Source organism: Pseudorca crassidens, chromosome 5 (genome assembly GCF_039906515.1).
Source record: "Pseudorca crassidens isolate mPseCra1 chromosome 5, mPseCra1.hap1, whole genome shotgun sequence".
Lineage (NCBI taxonomy): Eukaryota > Metazoa > Chordata > Mammalia > Artiodactyla > Delphinidae > Pseudorca > Pseudorca crassidens.
In genome coordinates this window covers 148,738,442-148,759,552 of record NC_090300.1, presented here as the reverse complement: position 1 = coordinate 148,759,552, position 21,111 = coordinate 148,738,442, and the positions used below count along the sequence as shown (strand labels likewise).

At 65.5% G+C, this 21,111-nt stretch overlaps 1 protein-coding gene and 1 long non-coding RNA gene across 2 annotated transcripts; both read right to left on the bottom strand.

Annotated features, from left to right (window-relative positions):
* Positions 1-338: 338 nt before the first annotated feature.
* On the bottom strand, positions 339-20,831 carry COL6A1 (collagen type VI alpha 1 chain). The gene is made up of 35 exons (XM_067739718.1): positions 20,583-20,831; positions 19,933-20,062; positions 18,122-18,322; positions 17,495-17,654; positions 17,212-17,340; positions 17,095-17,115; positions 16,940-16,960; positions 16,822-16,866; positions 15,956-16,009; positions 15,362-15,406; positions 15,234-15,260; positions 15,015-15,041; positions 14,874-14,918; positions 14,532-14,585; positions 14,273-14,335; positions 13,451-13,513; positions 13,300-13,353; positions 13,176-13,211; positions 12,858-12,920; positions 11,263-11,325; positions 7,219-7,281; positions 6,458-6,520; positions 6,289-6,339; positions 6,134-6,169; positions 5,715-5,777; positions 5,453-5,518; positions 4,887-4,922; positions 4,245-4,281; positions 4,050-4,058; positions 3,658-3,791; positions 3,270-3,379; positions 2,893-3,076; positions 2,615-2,795; positions 1,800-1,829; positions 339-1,670 (listed from the first exon to the last, which is right to left on the bottom strand). Exons 1-35 carry the CDS (start codon positions 20,677-20,679, stop codon positions 1,048-1,050), a joined length of 3,084 nt encoding a protein of 1,027 aa, XP_067595819.1. The 5' UTR covers positions 20,680-20,831; the 3' UTR covers positions 339-1,047.
* Positions 9,141-11,253, bottom strand: LOC137225547 (uncharacterized). The gene is made up of 2 exons (XR_010943894.1): positions 9,536-11,253; positions 9,141-9,438 (listed from the first exon to the last, which is right to left on the bottom strand). It is a non-coding gene; the product is annotated as an uncharacterized lncRNA (long non-coding RNA).
* Positions 20,832-21,111: the final 280 nt, after the last annotated feature.

The following is a 21,111-nucleotide window of genomic DNA, read 5'->3' as shown; positions in this document are numbered from 1 at the left end:
TGGAGGAGGCCCTCTTACTGCCCTGAATCCAGGACCAAACCTGCCAGCCCCTCCAGAAGGCCAGAGCTGGGGTTGATGCCGGGATGCTGTGGCCCTTTGGGGATTTATCTTGTTGGAGCCGACTGGCTCTTCCAGCTGCCCTCCCCCACTGAATCCACTTCTGATTCTGCAGCCCAGGGTGTCAGGGCCCCTCCCAGTTCCTGCCCCAGACCTGGAAGAGGGGGGAGGCACCTCTACTGGCTCTGAGTGGGGCGCCCCAAGCACCGCTGAGTCCTCCTGCTGGTGCAAAGTGCAAACGCCGAGTGGGTTTAACTCCTCGGACAGATGGCGGCGGAAAGGAGAGTGACAGCCTTTATTTGGAAAAGTCGCCGACATGGACACGTTGAGAAAACCCACAGGAAGGAGTAAAAGTAAAACTAAAGTGCCAGGAAGGCCTTCAGGAAAATGGAGAACCGATCACTTCCTTGAGGAAAAGAGCTTTGGCTCTTTGTGGTGAAATGCATCACTTTGCCCCGGGGGGCGGGGCGAGGCCTCTGCGTCCTGGGCTGGGGCTGGGGGCAGGATAGCACCTTTGCTCTGGGGTTTTTGGGACACGGGGTCGAGGAGTCGCGGTTTCTGCTGGCCGGGGGTGAGTGACAAGAGCCTTGGGAGGAGGTGTCGGCTCACCAGGGCTCAGGCAGCTCCCTGGGAGACCTGACTCTAGGCGTGAGTGTTTCGTGAAGGGAAGTCAAGCTACGAGGGAGTGGGGGAGGGGAGGCGGTGACAGCTGACCCCAGGAAGGAAAGAGAAACCAGGCTTAGGGGTTCTGACTCGGGATTAGGGGACCCTGACCGGCAGCGCGAGTCAGGTGCGGGTTCAGGTGGGCGGCGGGAGGGGCCGGCAGAGCCCCGGGTCGGGGCGGCAACACCCCGCTCAGAGGGGCTGGCAGAACGCAGAGCGCTGAATCGCGGCCTTTCGAGCTTCTCCTTAAAAAGCCTGGCTAGTCGGGTGGGCCAGGAACCTTCCGGCCCCTTCTCACTCTCCGTCTCAGCGGCGGTGGCCCGGCTGCTAGCCCAGCGCCACCTTCCTGGACACCGTCTGGTAGAAGACGCCGCGCAGCAGCGCCTGGTAGCTGGGCACGCGGAACAGGTGGCGTTCACCGAAGGCCACGTCGTACTCGGCCGCCTTGCCGGTGACCAGGACGCGCACGTGGGGCTCGTTCACCTGGGGGCCCACCACCACCATGAAGATCTCGATGCCTGCCCGCTGGGCCTCCTGCACGGCCTTCTCGATGGTGGCCGCCGTGGCGCCCTGCGAGTTGCCGTCGGAGAAGAGCAGCAGCCTCTTCTTGGCGGCGCCGGGCGAGGCCTCGCGGTAGAAGCGGGTCACGTAGCCCAGGGCGTCGGTGACGTCGGTGGCATCGTTGAAGAAGTCCATGGTGTCCAGGGCGCTGGCCAGCACGGTGTAGTTCTGCACGAACTGCAGCGCCGCACGCTCCGGCCGCTGCTGCCCGGTGCCGCTGTACTGCACCACCGCCACGCGCACCTCCTGGCCCGGGCCCGTCTGGCCCGCCGTCAGGAAGCGCTCGGCCAGCCGCTTGGCGAAGCGCTTGGAGGTGTCGAAGTTGTGGCTGCCCACGCTGGCCGAGCCGTCCAGCAGGATGGTGATGTCGGTCGGGGAGGAGAAGGTGACTGTGGGCAGGGGCGGCCATGAGCACACAGCGAGGCCCCGAGAGCCTGGCCCCACCCGCCCTGTGGCCTCTCGACCCTCCTCACCCGGTGCCCCGCCCTGAGAGCCCCTCCCCCTCCCCCGGTACTCACTTGGGCAGGTGTAATCTGGACATTTCTTGTCTGTAAGAAAGAAAACCCCACAGCATGGACCCAGCGATCTCAGAGACCACTGTTCCACCTGCAGCCCCCCAACAAGAGGACAGCTGGCATCTCCATGGAAGCACAGCTGATGTTCCTGAACAGCTGGCCCCCTCCACCCACCAGGAGGGGTGTCCTTTGTTCAAGAGGGGCCTTTGAGGGACGGAATGGCCCCCCGGGCACCAGCCCAGTGAGGCAGCCCCCCTTCCCAGAATGGGGAAACCAAGGCTCAGAGAGGAGGAAGGGTGGTCTGCAGCTCAGAGCCCGGGCCACGCTGTCCCTGGACGAGGCTGAGTACGTGCCCACCGGGAGGGCTAGGGCCCCGAGTCTGACCCTGCAGCTCTCTCTGGCTGCCGACCAGCTGTCTGCACCACGGACTCAGCTCTGACCCCGGGCCAGGCCCAGATGGACATGGCAAGTATGTTCTTACGTAGGCACCTCTGAGGGGCCTCAGACTCCAAGGCCAAACACGGCCGAGCCTCAGACCCCAGCGCACACGTGTGCTCACGGCTCCAGGACGACGGGCAGGAGATGCGGTGCAGCCCACACTCGGGGGGGGGCACCCGTGTGGACGCTGGACCATGAGGGAGCCAGGACGCTGGACCACGAGGGAGCCAGGCCACGGCCTCCTCGGGGAAGAGCGGGAAGCGGCTGGGGGGGCGGCAGGCGTGCTGCTGGCCGTGGATGTGTGGCTCCCATGGCCGGAGGGTCACCGTGAGAGCAGAGCAGGACACGCCTGGGCCGAGGGGGGCCCTGCCCATGCCCACCTATGCAGATCTGGGCGGTGACGTTCTTCAGGAAGCCATCGTCTAGCAGCTCTGCGTAATTCTCCTTGACCAGCGAGATGCCCGGCCGCCCCTGGGGCGCCAGGCCTTGGCAGGAGATGACGTTGAGCTGGTCAGAGCCCGCGGCTAGGCCAAACAAATCCTTGATGCCCACGGAGACCACCTGGGGGGAGGGGCAGTGTTGGCGTGGCCCCCGGTGGGGACAGTCCCCCGAGCCCCAGAGCGCAAGGGTGGCAGCGCAGACATAGAGGCCGCCCCACCTGAATGTCAGGGCCGCAGAGCACGCTGAGTGGGGTGGTGTCCCTCTGGGTGTCCGAGCGGCCGTCCGTGAGGACCAGGGCGATGCGGTTGTTCTGGGTGGGCGGCAGCAGCCGGTCCCGGGTGTACTGCAGAGCCTCGCCTGTGAAGGTGCCTCCACCCATCCAGCGCAGCTTCTTGATGGCTCTGTGGGGCCACGGCGCCGCCCTCAGTGGGGGGCGGGGCTGGGGGCGGGGCTGGGGCAGGGCTGGGGGTGGGGCCACGGCGCCGCCCTCAGTGGGGGGCGGGGCTGGGGGCGGGACTGGGGCGGGGCTGGGGGCAGGGCTGCGGGGGCCGCTGGGGCCCCGTGCGTCGGCCGGCTCCGAGCAGCCGCACTCACTCCTTGAGGTCCTGGGTGGTCCTGATGTTGGGGTCCCGCAGGTCCACGTGCTCCTGCATCTGGTTGTGGCTGTACTGCACCACGCCTGCGTGCGACTGCCCGGGCTCAAACTGCACGGGGACGGGAGCCGCGGTCGGGAGCGGCCCCCACCAGGGCCCCCGAGGCGCCCATGCTCCTCCTGGGCCGCCCTTCCACCCACCACCTGTCCCAGGCTGGACCGGCCCCCGGGCCCCCGGGGTGACTCTCATGCTCTGGTGGGCTGGGGGCTTCGGCTTTCGAGAAGCAAAGCGTCCGTCCCATGGCCCCTAGCGCCCGGCCCTTCCACTCTGGTGTCAGGACAGACCCCTCCTGGGAAGCTCCGTCCTCGAGCGAGGCCTGGGCACCTCACCTTGACCAGCTCGTCCCTGCTCAGCCGGTCGATGACCTTGACGATGAAGTCCTTGGAGATCTCGAAGTTCTGCAGGCCGATGCTCTCGGAGCTGTCCAGCACGAACAGGATGTCGATGGGGCCGCACTGGCACTCTGTGGGCGGTGGCGGGCTCAGCCTCGGGGCCCCTCCCAGGACCCCTCCCAGAGCAGGGCAGCCCGAGGGGCAGGGCCTCGAGGACCCGGGGGCACCGGGAGAACTCCCATCCCCCCGTGCCTGCTTGTGTGAGTGAGCGGGGAGAGGACGAGGTGGGCCAGCACCCCGGGGCTGCGGGAGTGTGGGCGAGGGGCTCCACCCCCCACGGGGTCAGTCCACTCGAAAGCTAGAAACACCAGGTGAAGAGTGACACTCACCACAGCAAGCTGGGAAGAGGAGAAAGAGGAAATTACGTGGTCGTTTAGACTAAACCCTCCAGCCAGCCCTCCCCGGCCCACCAGGACTCTCGTGGGTGGGCATACGCCTGCCCGCCTGCCTGCCTCACCCCGGCCGGCACCGTGGCAGGACACTCCTTCTAGTTAGGACAGTTACTCAAAGGTGGAGATACTCACAGCACATTTTCATGATGATGTCCAAAATCTCGCATTCCTGGGGAGGGGGTGAGACACTCCCATGAGACAGAACAGGCCCTGCTGTGACCCCTCCAGGGCTGCCCCAGGCTCTGGGGTGAGGCCAGCCTTCCAGGTCCCCATCCCCTGGGACCACAGCTGGGACCACAGAGGGGCTGGGCTGGGCAGGGTGTCTCCCTTCCCATGGTGTGCCCTGCTCTGCCTGTGAGGCCCCTGCCTGCAGGCATGAGCACCTGATGTGGTCCCTGACATGTGGCCATACGTTCCGCCCCCCGTGGCCATCACATGTTCCTGTGGGGGCAAAGACGTGTCTCCCCGTGGCCATAAGATGTCCACCCTGCGGCCATAATGTGCCCCCCCCGGCTTCGTATGTTCCCCTATGGCCACCACGTGTCCCCCCAGTGGCCATTGCATGCCCCCCATGGCCATCATGTGCCTCTATGGCGATCACATGTCTCCTGCGGCCATCACACCCCCACGGCCACCATGTGCCCCCCTGTGGCCATCACGTGTCCCCCCCCCATCGCCATCACAGCTCCCTGCTGCTGTCACAGCTCCCCACCCTCACAGGATCCTGGGCCAGAGCAGTTGGCCCCCAAGGATGTTCACAAACACCCCACTTACGTCTGGCCCTGGTGGTCCTATGTGTCCTGGGGGTCCCTGTCAGAGAAAGGACAGGAGAGGGTGGACGCTGGGGCCCTGCCCGATTCCTGGGCTGCAGGTCTGACGGGAGCCCTCGGCTGACCCCACCTCCACTTAGGGCCCCCCGAACACTAGGGGCAGCTGAGGCTTCTGCACGTTAAGGGCTGGGGAACCTGCTACCTCCCTCCGCTGGGCGACAACTGTCTAATGTGCCCTTTCCTGGTGGTCTGTGGGTGCTCACGGCCCGGGGCAGAGTGTCCCTGTGGGTCTAATGACACCACCGCGAGGGGCAGGGTGCCCAGCCTCATCCAGGCACCGCCCCGGGCCCTGCTGCAACCATCATGCCTCACCTGGAGACCCACCCTCCCCTCCTCTGCCCACCCCTGCCTGCTCAAGCCCCCACCCCGAAACTGCCCGTCCCCGTCATCCTGCCTGCCGAAGCCCCGCCTCCCGAGCCCTTCCCCAGAGCCTGGCTCCCAGGTTCCCGCCCCCACACCCCAGCCTCTGCAGCCTCTGGGTGGGGCACCTGCCCACGCCCGCCAACGCACCGGGGGGCCTTCGGGGCCTCGGTAGCCCTTTGCTCCTTTGGCGCCTCGGGGAGAAATGTCATTGTTCTGGAAAGACAGCGCGGTGTTGCAGGCACTGCCACACGTGGCCGGAGCCCCTGGACCCCCTGCTGCGAGCCTGCCCACCGCACCCTCGACCCCGGACCCTCAGCCGCCCTCGGAGCCACCACAGCCCTCCGGGTCCGGGCCCTCGAGGCCGAGGCCGGCCCCGGATGTCACAGCATGCGGTGGGCTCTGCACTCACGTCCTCTCCGGGGTCCCCGGCTTCTCCCTCGTCTCCCTTGAGGCCAGGGTAGCCTTTGGTGCCCTGCAGGGGAGCACGTGGTTAGGGGGAGCCGGGCCCAGGGTCTGGGGTGGGTGCTGCGGGCCTGGGCTCCTGGGGAGGGCAGGGCTCTGGGGGGTGCGGTGGAGCCCTCGGCTCTTGAGGGAAGTGTCAGCAGGGGCACCCCGCCCGGAGCCGGGCGGGGCTCCCAGAGACGGAGACGCAGGTGGGGGTGCCTCGGCGACAGCTGGGCTGTGGGGGACAGTGCGTCTGCACGTGTGTGAGTGTTTGCACGTGTGTGTGCCTCTGCACGCGTGTGTGCTTGCTCAGGTGTGGGAGCGATGTGCTTGAACGTGCACGTGTGCTCCAGGGGCCGACGGAGCGGAAGGGCGTGTACTCACATTTATCCCGGGAGGACCCCTGCTGCCCGGATAGCCCTGCAGGGAAGGCAGGACAGTCATGCCGGGCTCTGACATGGCGGGGGGCCACGAGGGGCAATCCCAGCCACGGAGCCCGTGTGCCCGACTGGCCAAAGGGGGTGTCGGGGGGCACTCACAGGGAAGCCGGGGAAGCCCTCGGTGCCGTTTCCAGGGGGGCCGTCTTCACCCTGGGAGAGCAGACCGTGTCCAGTCACTGTGGGACTCGCCCAGGCCGGCCGCTTCTGGACTCTGGGGTCCCAGGCAGCCCCCCTACCAGGGCTGTGCCCCGTGCCCTGCGTCACTCACCCTTTCGCCCATCAGCCCGGGGTCTCCGGGGGGTCCTGGGGGCCCTGAGGCTCCTCCGGGGCCCTAAGGAGGAGAAAATGAAGTGGACACCAGGCAGCGAGCCACACAGGCTCAGAGGTACAAAGTCTCTTGGAGGAAAGAGGGACAATTAAATAAAATACACGTCTTCATGCAGCACAGAAATGACTAAAAGAAGGGTTTTTAAACCGATGATCCTGGGGGCCGTGTAACCTTCGGGCCTTAGAGGCCACACCTGCCCAGTGGTCCACCCAGGGAGTGACCCAAGGACGAGGTGACCAGAACAGGGACAGAAACCCACGGGGTCACTGCAGGAAATTCAAACCCGAGAGCCCATCCGGCGGGGGTGGAGGAATCAGCAGATAGAGCTACAGGCATGGCCAACGGGAGCATGTCAATAACGTGCTGAAAAATCGTTAAGGTTTGAGCTCATGATGAGAAAAACAAAAAAACCTTACCAAGTCAAATTTATAAGGCATAATATGCAAAGAAAGAAAAAAGAATTTGGAAAGAAATAAGCCAAACTCTTCATGTTGTTTATCTCTGGGGGGTGTTTTAGATTTCTTTTTGTAGTTTTCTTCATTTTCTAAATGTTCTAAGAGTCACATATACTGTGAGGTGAAATGAAACAGTTTTAACAGGTAAGGAGCCTGGGGGATCTCCTAAGGAAGCGCTGGGTACGGGATGGGGTCTGGGTCCAGGGCTGGCCCCTCCTAGGATGGGGGGCGGGGAGGGCTCCTCACCTCGGGCCCTGGAGGCCCCTCGTCGCCGCGGTATCCTTTCGGTCCAGTGGGGCCAGCCTCACCCTGCAGAGAGAGGACACAGCCATCGGTCCCCCTCTGCCCCAGAGGAGCCGCCCAGGCCCCAGACCCCACACTTGCTGGCTGCTCTATCCCCGTCCCTCTCTGGAGGTGACCCCTGCATTCCCGGGGCCAGGCTCTCGGTCCCCTGAGCACTGCGCAGATGCCCCCAGCCAAGCCTCAGCGAGGAGGGCAAGCGTGTGTCACTCAGGGGGCTGCTGGCCCGCCTGGCCCCCTGGGCCCCACCAACAGGACCCTGCACTCAGAGGCCCATCCCCTGGGCCCCGCCAACGGGACCCTGGACTCAGAGGCCCATCCCCTGGGCCGCGCCAACGGGACCCTGGACTCAGAGGCCCATCCCCTGGGCCGCGCCAACGGGACCCTGGACTCAGAGGCCCGTCCCCTGGGCCGCGCCAACGGGACCCTGGACTCAGAGGCCCATCCCCTGGGCCCCGCCAACGGGACCCTGGACTCAGAGGCCCATCCCCTGGGCCCCGTCACGAGGCGGCGCTTCTCACGAGTTCTCTGCTGGCTGCCCTCCCGTCACAAACGTGCACGACGCCCGTTATCTGGCCAGGAGCTGCTGCCGCGCTGCCGCCCCACACCGGGCAGGGGGCCGGCCGTGGCCACGGCCCGGGAGCTGGCGCGGTTGTGCGCCCTGGCCAGCACCAGCATCACGCTCCCTGCATGCTGGCCACGGGGACACGGGGGCTCAGGGGGTCAGCCTGGGGCCCCGAGACCTGCCTCGGGGCAAGAAAAGCGGCACCTCCTGGTCCCGGGTAGCACCTCCTGGGAAACTGGGACTCAAGGGCCTGCCTAAGACACAGAAAGACCAAACTCGGGCAGAGCTCCTGTGGGCAGCTGGCACCCTCGCAGGTGGGACCGGGCACCCAGCGCGGTGGGACGTGGGACAGGCGAGGCCTGACGGCTGGGCCCGCCACGGGACGACGGGACCCTGTCCTCTGTTTCTGCACTGCCTTTTCCTGGGATTTGGGAAAACACATTTCCCAGAACTCTCTGCATGGACCCTGGGGTCGGAGCCGGCCTCCTGCTGGGCCTGGAGTCGGTCGCGGGTCCGTGGTGGGGTTGGGAGGGCCGGGCACACTAGCCAGAGCCTGGAGGCCCGGAAGTCGAATGTCCAGGTGACCAAGCGCCTCCTTGGCCGGGAGCCACGGGTCGGGAGGGGACCGTCTCCGGTCGCTCACAGGCTGGGGAGACACAGGGCCCCCTCCCAAAGGGGGCAGCCGCCCCCAGCAGCGCCCGGGGTCCCCACCGCCTGGGGTGGGGCCTCCCTCTCTCCCCACGTTCTTGGTCGTTTCCTTTTCTTTGCAGTGACTATCATGACTGAAAACTGATGCTGCTGGGATGGTCCCATGAACCCGTGTCGGTTCTGCTTTTAGAGCTTCGTGCCTTCAGAGTCTCGAATGACCTCCTGAAGGTGCCACAGGGAAGACCTGCGTCACACGGGCAGCTTGTCCCGGCAGCACCGGCCAGGAGCAGTTACTGCTCCTTGGTTCCCGTCCAGGAAAGTCAGGGGCCCAGGCAGGGGCCCAGGAAGCCGCCCAGGCAGCAGGCCCAGCCCGCCTGAGGCCACATGAGTTACAGTCGTGGGAACTGGGTGGAAATGGAAAGAGGAGGGGTGTGCGACAGCCAGACCAGAAAGGGGCACACGTAGGTGAGGGGGTTTAAACATGATGGAAGTGCGTTTTAACCAGCAGGAAAGACTGAGGTTACGTGTGTTGTGACAACGGGCTGGCCGTTCGCCGAAAAAGCCAAGCAGGCCAAGCTCACCTCTCTTCCAGCCCCTCAGTCTCTACTCCAGACAGATCAAAGACGTAAGCAAAAAATACACTAAAAGGCGTGAGCACATCTGTAAATCTCTGTAAACGAGCAGGACATCCTCAACCACAGGGTACCATAGACAAGGTCAGGACGCAGATGACAGCTGACAAAACGTCTGCACCATGGATGGAGCCCCCCGCCATCAACGTGGGAAACACAGACGCCGGTGGGAAATGAAGAGCTGCCTCAACAGCCCGGCAGAGACCGCGCTTGGCCCGTAAACCCACGAACAGTCAAAGCAAGAGGGGAGAGAAGGCTCACGGCAGGAGTCTGATCATAGCTCGTCCTGGCAAAGGTGTGGGAGCCGTCCTCTTTTACACTCTTGGGGGCCAGACAGAGAAGTAGGTAGGATTATTTGGCAAATATTAGCTCACACACACACCACTGGGGCTGAGAAATGTTGCTGCTAAGAACTTACATTCTGGACATAGCCTGGGAAGCTCTTCAGGGTGGATGGATGGATGGACGGCTGGGTGGGTAGACGGATGGGTACATATATCCACAGATATGTATGTGACAGATGAATAGACAGATGACAGATGGGTGGATGGATAGAGGGATAGATGCACACATGTACGTAGATGGTGGATGGATGGGCGGATAGAGGTGGATGGATGAATGGACAGATGGACACATGAGCTGGCTGAACGGCAGATGGGCGTTGATATTTATGACGGTATCTCCCTTCTTTGGCTGTGCCGCGCGGCTTGTGGGGTCTTATTTCCCCTACCAGGGATTAAACCCGGACCATGGCAGTGGAAGCCCAGCATCCTAACCGCTAGGCCACCAGGGGACTCCCTACAGTATTTTTCTGTAAAGCAAAATACTGCAGACAATCTCGTTACAGTCAATGGGGACGAGAAGGGGCAGGAAGTAGGCCCTTCCGAGGGCGCCAAGGAACAGGCCGCAACGCAGGTCAGTGGCAGAGCCGGCCGACGCCCAGCCGGCAGCACCCAGAATCGCAGGGGCCCCTGGGGCGGCCCTCACCCCGCGGGAGGCGGTGGGCGGGGTCGAGGGCCTTGCGGGACCTACCTCTGCAGCCAGGCGTCCTCACCACGCACATAGGTCAGCTTGCTACGTGTTCACTACGTGTGGTCTGTCTCCCCACTGGATGGCCAGCACCCCAATAACAAGGGCAGCACCAGGCTGTGTGCCCCCCTTCCTGTTCTCCCCCAGGGAGCTCCCCCAGGGCCAGAGCTCGAGCAGGCCCTGCTGACCTCTGCCAGGATGCGCTGGCCACCAGCGGTGTCCCTCTGGCCGAGGCCTGCCCAGTGCAGACTGCCTCCCAAACTGCCTCGCCTCTGCGTGCATCCTGTCCCCACCCTCCACTCGTGGACCCCCGTGGCTGGCCCCGGGCCGGGGTCTGGAGAAGATGGGCTGAGAGCAGCGGCGGGCATGATGCTCCCTGGGGAGGGTCGTCTCACCTGTGCCTCTCCCCCAGCCGCTCACAGCCTCCTGCCTGTCCCCCGCCCCCTCCTTCCACCCAGCCCGCGGCTTCCTCAGGCCTCCACTGTCCTCCTCATCCCCAGCATGGCCTCTAGAAGGTCACATCCAGGAATTCTAGAACCTTCTGTGCACCAACACTCCCAAATCAATTTCCAGCCAGGATCTCACCTCTGGGCTCCAAACACTGAGAGAGGCTCACATACCCTGTCTCCAATGTGGGGTGCCTCTGTCTGGGCTCAGTCCCCTGTGACCCCGCTCCGCCAGGCCAGGGGGTCCCCAGGGTGCCCCGACTCCAGCACGCCCCCGCTGCTGCCCGCCCTGCCCCCTCATGCCCCAGCCCGGCCTCCAAGCCCACTGCCCTCCCCCAGCACCAGCCGAGCCAGGGCACCCTTCCTCACCCTGAGGGCAGCGCTGGGGGCAGCACGGGGCTCTGCACACTCAGGGCTGCACCCTGGCAGGCGCCCACCCTGAGACAGGGCTCCCCTGGGAGCACTGGGCCCAGCTCACCAATCTGCACCAGCCACCCTGGCCCCCCACCCGACCCCAGACATCCCAAGGTCTCCAGGCCTTGCCCCTGCAGGAAGCACCCCAGGTGGGAAGAGAAAAGGGACCTCCCCCTAGGGACCTCCCCCTAAATCTGTGAGCTGATCCGAACCGGCAGCAGCTCCCCCCCTGCCCCCCGGCAGCCGGGCTTCCTACCGGGTCTCCGGGGATGCCAATGGGGCCTTCTCGTCCCTGGTCACCTTGGGGTCCAGCTTCACCCTGGAGAGGAAAAGCCGCTGAGGTGGAGATGGAAGAGGGCAGCCGCCCCGGGTGGCCACCAGGCGAGGCCAGGGGCCCGGCAGCTCCCACACAGCCAGGAAGGGCCACCGTCTGCTGTGGGCCGGCCTCGTCCTTCCTTTTCACGCTTGCCCACGTGTTTCCCACAACGTGGCCACGTGCCTGGCCATCAGGTGACTTGTGCTTTCAAGGGGCCACGACAAGGGGCCAGCAGCCCCCCCGAGGCCGGGAGGCATCTCATCGTCCACCTGGCCTCGGGCACCAGAGCTGTGTGGGGCTGAGCATACCTCCACCCCGCTTTGTCCAAGGCACCTCCGGGAGGCACAGCCTGGCCTTCAGTCCTGTTTCCTGACCTGAAGCACTGGGCTCGGAAAGGGGGTCAAAGCTACATCGTCCCTGCTTTGCTGTCCTTCCCCACCCCTGCCTGGGGGGGGCGTGGGGTTCTGGGGGGCCCGGGGTCGGGGTCAGAAAGACAAACCTCTCTTCCCCTGACCTTGGACTTGGCTAAACTCACTCTCCCCATCGGGATGCCTTGGACACGCATCTGGAGGAGAAGCATTTGCCCCTACGTCCGAGTGTCACCCCAGGGGGACAGCACAGCCTGGAGAAGCACCCCGTTCTTGCGGACGGGGAGCGGCGGCGCCTGCATCTCCAGCAGGGAGGGGGCCAGCCGCATCTGAGGCCTGGGGCTCAGCGTCCTTGCCTCCTAACCCCGGAGCCATAGGGTGAGGCCTGCTCTCCTCTCCAACCGGGCAGAGTGTGACTCGGTGCCCACGCTCTGGGTCCCGCCAGACTTTCCCACTTAACCACGTGGCAGACGAAGCCCAGCGTGGCCCCTGACGGCGAAGCCGCTGGGCCTTGGAGGTGAGCGAGCAGCAGCCCCTGAGCTGTTTCCAACATTCCTGCTCTTGAAGTTTTAACAAAGGGAAACCGTCCCCGGAAGAAGACAGTTGCAGAAGAGGCTCCGTCTGCGAAACGTTTAGGAGCTCTGGGGGGAAGAGCCCAGACGTGCAGCGGGCGGGGCTTGCTGAGTCAGCTGCGAAAGTGTGAAGCTGGGCAGCTAAATAAAGGCCAAGCTAAGGAATAAGCGCAGCTCGGGGAAAGCCCGTGGAGCCAGACCCGGCCAGCCGGCACGAAGGTGGCAGCCACAGTGCAGAGGACGTGCTTCCACGGCGTGCCTGGGTGAGGTTTCAGGGGGCTGCTCCCTGGTCATCCGTGGTGAGTGGAGAAGCCCCACCCAGCTCACCTTGCCTCCCAGGCCCTGGAGGTGACCCGGGGCCACGCAGCTTGGAGGTCTGGGCGGGGCCCGAGGGCAGGAGCTGCCGCATTTCCCGCACAAGAAGTGTGTGTCGGGGGGTATATTTGGGAAATAGGAGGCGAGGGCGTGGGTTGCCCACATCTAGGGGCCAGAGGGCCTCGGTGGCGTGTCCTGTGATTCTGATGGCCTGACCCTGGCCTGGCCCCGGTCTCTGCCCCCAGGGGATGGGGTCCCAGCTTTAGGAACAGTGACTCACCAGGTCTCCTCTCGGGCCCCGCGCGCCTGGGGTCCCCCGTGGTCCTCTTTCCCCAGGGCCGCCCTGTGTGGAGGCAGCAGAGGGCGGTGAGGCTGCAGCCCTGACGGTGCAGGCTGGGGCTCGAGGCCTGGGCACAGGGCCTGGCGCCCCAGCAGATACCAGGACTTGCAGTCCCTCCATCTCACGCCCCGTCCTTCAGAGACTGGGGTCCCATTGGCTCCAGCACACTCCCCGGGGTCTGTCCACCTGGGACCACAGGGCTGGTCACACCGTCCACGTCTGCCACTAAGTGGTGAGGCCCAGGACACCTCCACTCACCCTCTCTCCGGGGGGTCCGTCTGGTCCCGCGTTTCCCTGGGATTAAGAGGAATGAACACGAGTGTTAGTTTGCGTCGGGAACTCTGCTTGAGGCTCGGGCATCAGGAGGACGAGGGGCTCCTACCTCGTCGCCGGCTTCTCCCTTCTCTCCCAGGGGACCAGGTGCTCCAGGCTCACCCTGGGGACAACAGTGAAGACTGTCTGTCCTTGACCCTGCGGCCCCTCCCAGGGCCGGCGCCCACCCCGCTGTATCGGGGGGCTGTGTGCATACTCACCTCGTCTCCGGGGGGCCCCGTGTTCCCTGGCCTCCCAGGCTCCCCGTCTGCTCCAGGCTCACCCTGGAAAGATGCAAGGGTCAGCCTTCAGGAGGCCACGCCCAGCCGTCCTGGGGGCCAGTGACCCTACGCTGGCCCTGCTTCAGGCCGCCGTCCCTGACTGACTGCAGGAACCTCGGACACAGAGGACCCTCCCCAGACACCCACATCTCTGCACAAAACCCGCCTCCTGGGTTCAAATGCCGCCACCACAGGGGCCAGCCCGGCCCTCATGAGTGGATGCCCACTGTTGCCAGGCTGGGGACCTCGGCCCACACTCCAGGACATGTGCGTTGCTAGGACGCGTTTGGGGCGGAGTTCGTGTTACTGCTCCAACTTTCCCAGCAGCAGATTTGAATTAGACTCAAAACGTGAAGTCCTCATGCCTCACTGCTCTGCCCACTGCAGCATCAGCGCCACCCTGTTTATTCTTGAGTTTAGATTTCCCGTGAGCAGATCGATTCTGGGCTGACCCGCGGGCTGCAGGCTACGTGGACATTCCTGAGGTGACCAGAGAGGCCCCAGACGGATGAGCAGGGGCGGCTGGTGTGGTGGGGACAGGACGTGTCCGAGGCTCAGGGACCAGCACTTCCCGGGGCGGAGGGCCCCCCACCCCAGCCCTGGCGGCCCCAGGAAGGGCAATGGCGAGGCCTCATCCCCCATGGGCGGTGGGGCCTGGCCCCCAGACTAGGGGCGAGAACCTGCTTCCAGGAGGAATTTCTGCTCAACGCTCGGTGGGTCGTAAAGCCCCAGCCTGGCCTGCCGCGGGCTTGAGTCACTGACCTTCCCTCCTTTCAGTCCGAAGGCACCCGCGTCGCCCTTGGGCCCAAGGGGTCCTTGGATGCCCTGGGGAGAGGACGCAGAGTCAGACCACATTCTGAAACCGCAGCCACTGGGCTGCACACACGTGAGCGACGAGCCAGAAGGGCAGGTCTGCACGTGGTGTGGCCCGTGCGACTTCTTAGCGTGTCAGCAGGAGGGCTGAGGCAACTCCACTCTTGACGACTTAGTCTTAAAATGTCGGTGAGAGAAAGCGACTTACATCGAATCCGGGCGAGCCCTTGCAGCCTGGCAGGCCAGGGTACCCCGTCTCCCCCTGCAAGGAGGAAGGCGGGTTCGGTGATCAAGCCTTTCAGCACTGGCCCATCCACCCGCTTCCCAAGAAAGCCCCACCCGGCAGAAGGAGCTCTGAGCTTGGCCAGGTGGCTTGGGGTCCACTGGGACCTGGGGCTTGGCAGGAAACGTCTCCTGCCTTTCATGCTGCCCAGGGGTGGCCACACATGAGACCCCTCCCCACCCACCGGCCCTGGGGTGGCCAGCCTTGCCCACCGTCCCTTCCTGAAACACGGGCCCCGCCTCCAGCCCTCCCCCAGCTGAGGGTGACCTTCATGCCATCCACGCCGTCCACGCCACGCTTCCCCTTCTCGCCCTGCAAAGTGCAAAAACCAAAGAAGGTCAGACCAAGGTCAGACCGCACCCCACAGGGAAGTGTCCCCACCGGCCATGCCCCTCCGGCCACACTCACCTTGTAGCCCTTGGGTCCCCTGGAGCCCTGAGGAGACAGGAAGGAAGGGTGAGAGGTTTGGTCTCCCCATCGTGGGGCGAGGTCCCCAAGGAGGGCGCCTCCCCACCACCCAGCTCATCGCAGCCCAGCCACGCCGGGAACAGGCAGCATCGTCCCTGTCCAGAGTAGGGGGCCGCTCTGTGCCCCGAGGGACACCCCCCAAAGTCTCACGTCACTCACCTTCTCCCCTCGGCTCCCTTTTTCTCCCTAGACAGCAAACAGAGGAGGGAAGGGGGCTGTGAGGGGCGCCCCAGGCCGGATGCCCTGAGGCCCCAGGAAAGGCTGTGGTAGAGGAGGGGGAGACGCACCTTCATGCCCTGGTAGCCGACGGGTCCGAGGTCCCCAGGCCTTCCCTGCAACAGAGGAAGGGGTGGGTTAGACACCCCTGGGGGCAGGGGCAGCCCCCATCCAACCCGCTTGCTCTCCACGCTACTCAGGCCCGGTCAGCTGGAGAGACCTGGCTGGCTGACCACAGACCTGCATCTGAGAAGCGCCCTGCTATGAAGGCCTCACCCACCCCTCCCGGGGGCTCTCAGCGGAGCTCCAGGGAGGCGGAGGCCCAGAGCCCCCCACGGGGCCACGGGGGAGGGGAAACTGGCCGTGGCTGAAGCAGAGGCCCTGGGACTTTGCTGGCCGCCCCCTGCCCCCGCCTTCTGAGAGCAGGTGGGCCTGTGGGGGCGCCTGAGGGGCACGGGGGGTCTTCCCGGGCGGGGGCTGCTGGAAGGACGGCTATGCCGTGTGCGCCCTGGTCCTCGCCACCACGAGGGCCGTGTCCTCTGAGGGTCAGGCCACATGGCGATGGTGCTCAGAAGCCAGCCATCCTTCTGGAAGCTTCCGCAGCCCAGTTCCCTGGGCTCGGGCTTCTCAGCGCCCCCATCCCCCGGTCAGGGCTCGGCACTCACGGGGTCTCCGGCGTCTCCTTTCTCTCCCGGGAGCCCTGGCTTCCCTCTTTCTCCCTGGAATACAGAGCAGATCAAGGTTAGACGACAAATTCCATTTATTTCTAAAAAGCTGGTGAGAAGGACCCTCTACTTGCGAACAAAAAAGGTCCAAAAAGCTATTCCATCCGGTCCCTAGTGTTCATGTGATTTTCAGGCACCTTTCTCGTGGCCCATCCTGGGACCTGCGTGGTCAGGTCCACGCTCCCCTCCCACACACCCCACCGGGCCCTGGGGCTGCCCGGCGCCGGCTGGAGTGACCCCTGAATCTTTTCTCTCCGCCCATTCTTGCTGCTGGGGCGGGCGGGGTGGGTGGGGCGCAGAAGCCCCCCGGAGGAGGTAGCCGTGTGGCTCCACGGCTACTGCACCTGACACTTTCTAGGAAAAGCCAGAAATGTGGACTTTCACAAGCAAGATCCCAGGTTGTGAATACTGGGAACTAACTTTGTTCTCCAAAACCTCCGCACGAAGCAGTCGTGGCCTTGGGCCATGTCCCATGGAGGGTCCCATGGAGGGTCCGCCTCCAGCAGCGAAGCCACAGGGGTGGTCACTCCAGAAAGGCCGCTCCCTCCCCCATGGGGAAGAGGCCGGAGCGGCGGGCCCCACCCCACGGCAGCCCGTGGCCGCCGCATCGGCGTGGGGTCACGGCGCCTGGACTCTCTCCCGCGCTGGGGCACCTGCTCAGCACAGCAGGCGGGCGGTGAGCGCTCAGGACGGCTGCCTGGGGTCCAGCGCATCCCTAACACCTGGGTGCCAGGCAGCAGGGACATTTCTCCCAGGCTTCCCCCCCACCCCAAGGAGGAAAGCACGGACAGGACGCGGCCACGCACCTCATACCCGGGGTCGCCCCGCAGCCCAGGAGGTCCTCTGGCGGGCTGCAAGACACAAGAGAACGGTGAGCGCGAGGCGGCAGAGCCGGGGGGCCAGGGGCGGGGCTCGCACACTCACCTGGCACTCGAAGGAGCAGCACTGCGGAGGAAGGGACAGGGGACACGTCAGAGAGCCCGGGCACAGCCACACCGGCCGCCCGCGCTCAGCCTGCTGCCGGGCAAACGGGCGCCGGTGACGCTATGGTGCGGGGCGGGGGGTGGGGGGGGCCTTACCACTTGCTCCACGTTATTTTTCTGAAAAGTTAAAGAGAAAAGTCAAATTAGTTTTCATTCCCAGGCGCGGGATCTCCGGCATCTTGGACACGGCGGGGAGGGCGGGGCCGCGCTCACGATCATGTCCGTGATGGTGTCGATGGTCTGGCTGATGACGGCCTCCGCGTCGCGGCTCTGCCCCCAGTCGGCCGCCGTGAAGTTGCGCCTGTACGTGTGGTCCGTGGCGATGATGCTCAGACGTGGCTCCTGGCGTGGATGCGACCAGAACAAGGGCGAACGTTGGTGACGGTGGGAGCGCCGGGCCCCTCTCCACCTCTGCTCCCCTGGAGCCCCCCGTCCCTCAGGCCATGCCTGTACCTGTGCTCCCCCACCCCCCGCCCAGCGTAGGCAGGGGTCCTACCAGGTGGTCGGGCGTGATGGCCACAGAGAAGACTCTGACGCCCAGGTGCTTGGCCTCGTTCACAGCATCTTCCAGGCCCCCGCACGGCTCCTTGTAGCCCTCCAGCGGGTGCCCATCAGTCACCACGATCAGGTACTTGTTCTCCTTCAGGTGGGAGCCCCTGCAGGGGGTGAGAGAGGTGAGACCACCCAGCCGGGCCCCTCAGGCCAGCACTGACCCAGACAGCTCAGGGCCCCACTGGAACCGCAGAGCTGAGACCCCTAGACTGGAGGTAAGGGTCAGGGGGCTAGAAACCCTGGAGAGAGACCCAGACCCAAGGCAACGTTTCCTGTTTCTCTGTGTTGATCCGGCCACAAGTGGGATCATAGGAAAGGACATTACACAGGAAATAAAGCTCTGTGGGATCTCATTTCAGGCCCCCTCTGCCTTCAGTGGTTGAGACGACAGTGGGCCGCTGGAGGGAAGGACAGAGGGGTGGAGAGCGCCCCTGGCGGCCATGGGGCAGGCTGGGCGGTGGTCAGCAGCACGACCCCCTCGGCCACCGGGACTGGTCCTGGGGACCTTGGACAGCCCTGGAGTGTGGCCGACCAGGCTGCGATCAGGGAGGTGCGGCAGGCGGGCGCTCACCCCACGAGCAGCTCCTCCAGCCCCTTCTTGATGGCGCAGTCCGTGTAGGTGCCTTTGCCGAAGTACTTGACCGCGTCCACGCTGCTCTTGAGCGCGTCCCGGCCGCCGGGCATGCGCGTGAGCCCGCGGATGATCTCCACCTCGTCGCTGTAGTGCAGCGCGCCCGCGTTCCACACCAGGTTGCGGTCACAGCGGTAGTACCTGCGGGCCCCACGGAGGTGAGCGGCCCTCCCCAGACCCAGGCCCGCTCCCCTACTGCGTCCATCCAAAGGCAGGACTGCCACCACGTCACAGGTGGACAGATGGCCAGTCCCGTCTCGCCCCAAGAGGGAGGAGCCTGCGGGCCCTGGCCTGGGCTTCCCGAGTGGCCCTAAGACCCTGGGTCCCGCCACCGGGGGCCACACGGGGCGGGGGCGGCCAGCTAGTGACCACCATGTCCCTGGCTCTCCAGGGCCTCAGACGAGGAGCTGTGTGCTGAGACCCTGCTCCAGGGCCACGGGGTGGGGGGCAGACCCTCCATGGACAGCAGTGGGGCCGCTGACAGTGGGCAGGGCAGGGACACTGGTGGGGACCCCTGGATCTGAGTGGCCTCCTCTCTCTGCCCCGGGCACCTCAGTCGATGGTCTCCGGGGGTGGCCAGGCCCGCAGCCCATCAGCAGACGGGTGACGGATGCCCCTGCGGAGAACCAACACCGACAGCGGGAAGAGCCCCCAGTTCACAGGCGGGAGAACTGAGGCACAGGGCCAGAGTCCCCTGGAGCGGGACGACGGGCTGCAGGGCTGCCCTGGCACCCCCTCCCCGAGGCACATCCACACCGGGGCCCTCCCTGGGCCTCATAAACCCGGGCATTTCGGGAGGCCTGGGGCTTCAGTCCCACAGTCCCTGCATTGGGCAGGCCTGTCCTCTGTCCCTGCGGCCCCTTCTGGTGCGTGGGAGGCTCGGCGCCTGGGTCAGCTGCTCAGTGGGTGAGTGGGTCAGCAGGGACAGGGTGGGAGGAGGGGTGGGGCCTGTGCAGGTGAGGGAGGGGGAGGAACCTGGTCTGAGCTGAGCCCCCCCCCCCCCCCCCGTGGCCCTGACCCGCCCCTCTGCAGGCGTGTCCTGTGCTTGGCCACACCCCCACCCTGTGGCCCTGACCCGCCCCTCTGCAGGCGTGTCCTGTGCTTGGCCGCACCCCCACCCTGTGGCCCTGACCCGCCCCTCTGCAGGCGTGTCCTGTGCTTGGCCACACCCCCACCCTGTGGCCCTGACCCGCCCCTCTGCAGGCGTGTCCTGTGCTTGGCCACACCCACTGCCCAGGGCTTCCCTGTGAGTGAGTGGATGCACGGTGCTGCCAAAGCCAGGACTGGGCTGGGGGCCCCTCCGACCAGGACTCTGGACATGGGGGACACTGGGACCTCGGGCCCGGGGTGTGGGCTCTGACCGTCCGCTTGGGCAGTGGTCGGTGCCCCGGTGGCTGGCGGGGAGTACCCCCTCCAGACACCGGGCGGACCCACAGGGCCTCGGTCAGCTCCCCACGCCCGCTCAGTGGTAGAGGTGGGGAGCTGTTTCCTCCTCAGGGTTTGGGGCCCGGAGCCCAGGCAGCAGCACTGCCCCTTCCGCCCTCCCGGCCGACCGGCCTGCTCCATCTCAAGCTCAGCTTTTCCCTGGCCTGTCTGGACCACTCAGACTCGGGGAGGGGACTCGAGAGGCCCGGCCGGCACCACCCTTCTCAGATGCAGACCCAGCCGAGCAGGTTGCGGCTCAGCTCTGCCTGCTGGGCCACGGCAGGGTGACACCAGGCAGGCCGGCCCCGAGAGGACGGAGGTCCTACCTGTCGTTCAGGTTGTCGATGAAGCGCTTGGTGAAGGCCTTGACCTTGTCCACCAGAGCCCCGTAGGGCTTAAGCCTCAACGCCACGCTCTCAGAGGTGTCCAGCACGAAAAACAGGTCCACGGGGCAGTCTGGGCCGGGAACCGGAGGAGGGGCCTGCAGCTCACGCCCTGCGCCCACCTTCCCCAGGTGCGTCCTCCACCAGCTGCCTCCCCGGCCAGCACCCCTGCGGCAACTCAGACTCCCACCCTCCCGGAAGGGCGAGGAGTCCGCCCTTCACCACAGCTGAGGTCGTTTTCTCACCGCGTTTCCAAGTTGAATTTAAAACTACCAGGGGCATGACCTTCAGAAGGGGGGGAGGGTGGGGACAGGTGACCGTGTTTCTTGACTGACCACCAGCAAGGAATCAAAAGGAGCTGAGAGGCAGAGAGGGGGCAGCACCCGCGGGGACAGGCGCTCAGGGAGCTTGCGGGCTGAGCCCCGGCTCAGCCTCCTCCTGTCGGGTCTGGCGCCAGCCGCGCGGCATCTGAGCGCTCGGCAGCAAGGGAAGGGGTTGGGGTCCCATTGGGGCATCACAGCTGATACGTCTGGTCCAGGCCGGCCTCGCCCGGCAGCCGAGGCCAGAGTCCCAGACGCGGCAAGTCCACTCACCTTGGAAGGCGATGGCCCTCGAGGCTGCCGCATCGTCCTGCGCGGTGGCCCAGCAGGCCTGCAGCAGCAGGGCGAGCAGAACACGGGGCAGACTCATGTCACCGGCCTGCGGGTCACCATGGAGCGGGGGCAGGGGGCAGGAGGCAGGCGGCGGTGGCCAGAGAGAGAGAGAGAGAGAGAGAGAGAGAGAGAGCTGTCTCTGCTCTCCTTCGGCCAGAGTTTCAGCCCAGGAGGGAGGGAGGGTGGAGGGAGGAGCGGGGGAGGGGCTGGGGCGGGGGCCCAGCGGCCAGGGAGGCGGGGTCTCTCCCAGCTCCGCTCCGGGCGAGTCACTCACGCCCCCCCCCCAAGCCGCTCTGAGCCCCGGACGCCACTCGCGAAAGGATTTACCTCCCTGGCTTGTGGGGAGTTTTTTATTTGCTTACAGGTCTCCTGCTAAGTCAGCTTGAAGAAGTCTGAAGAGGACGCGAGCCCTGAGACGAATTTCCCCGAGGCGTTTTGTTTCCAGCCTTCATGTGGGAGTGATCGGCCT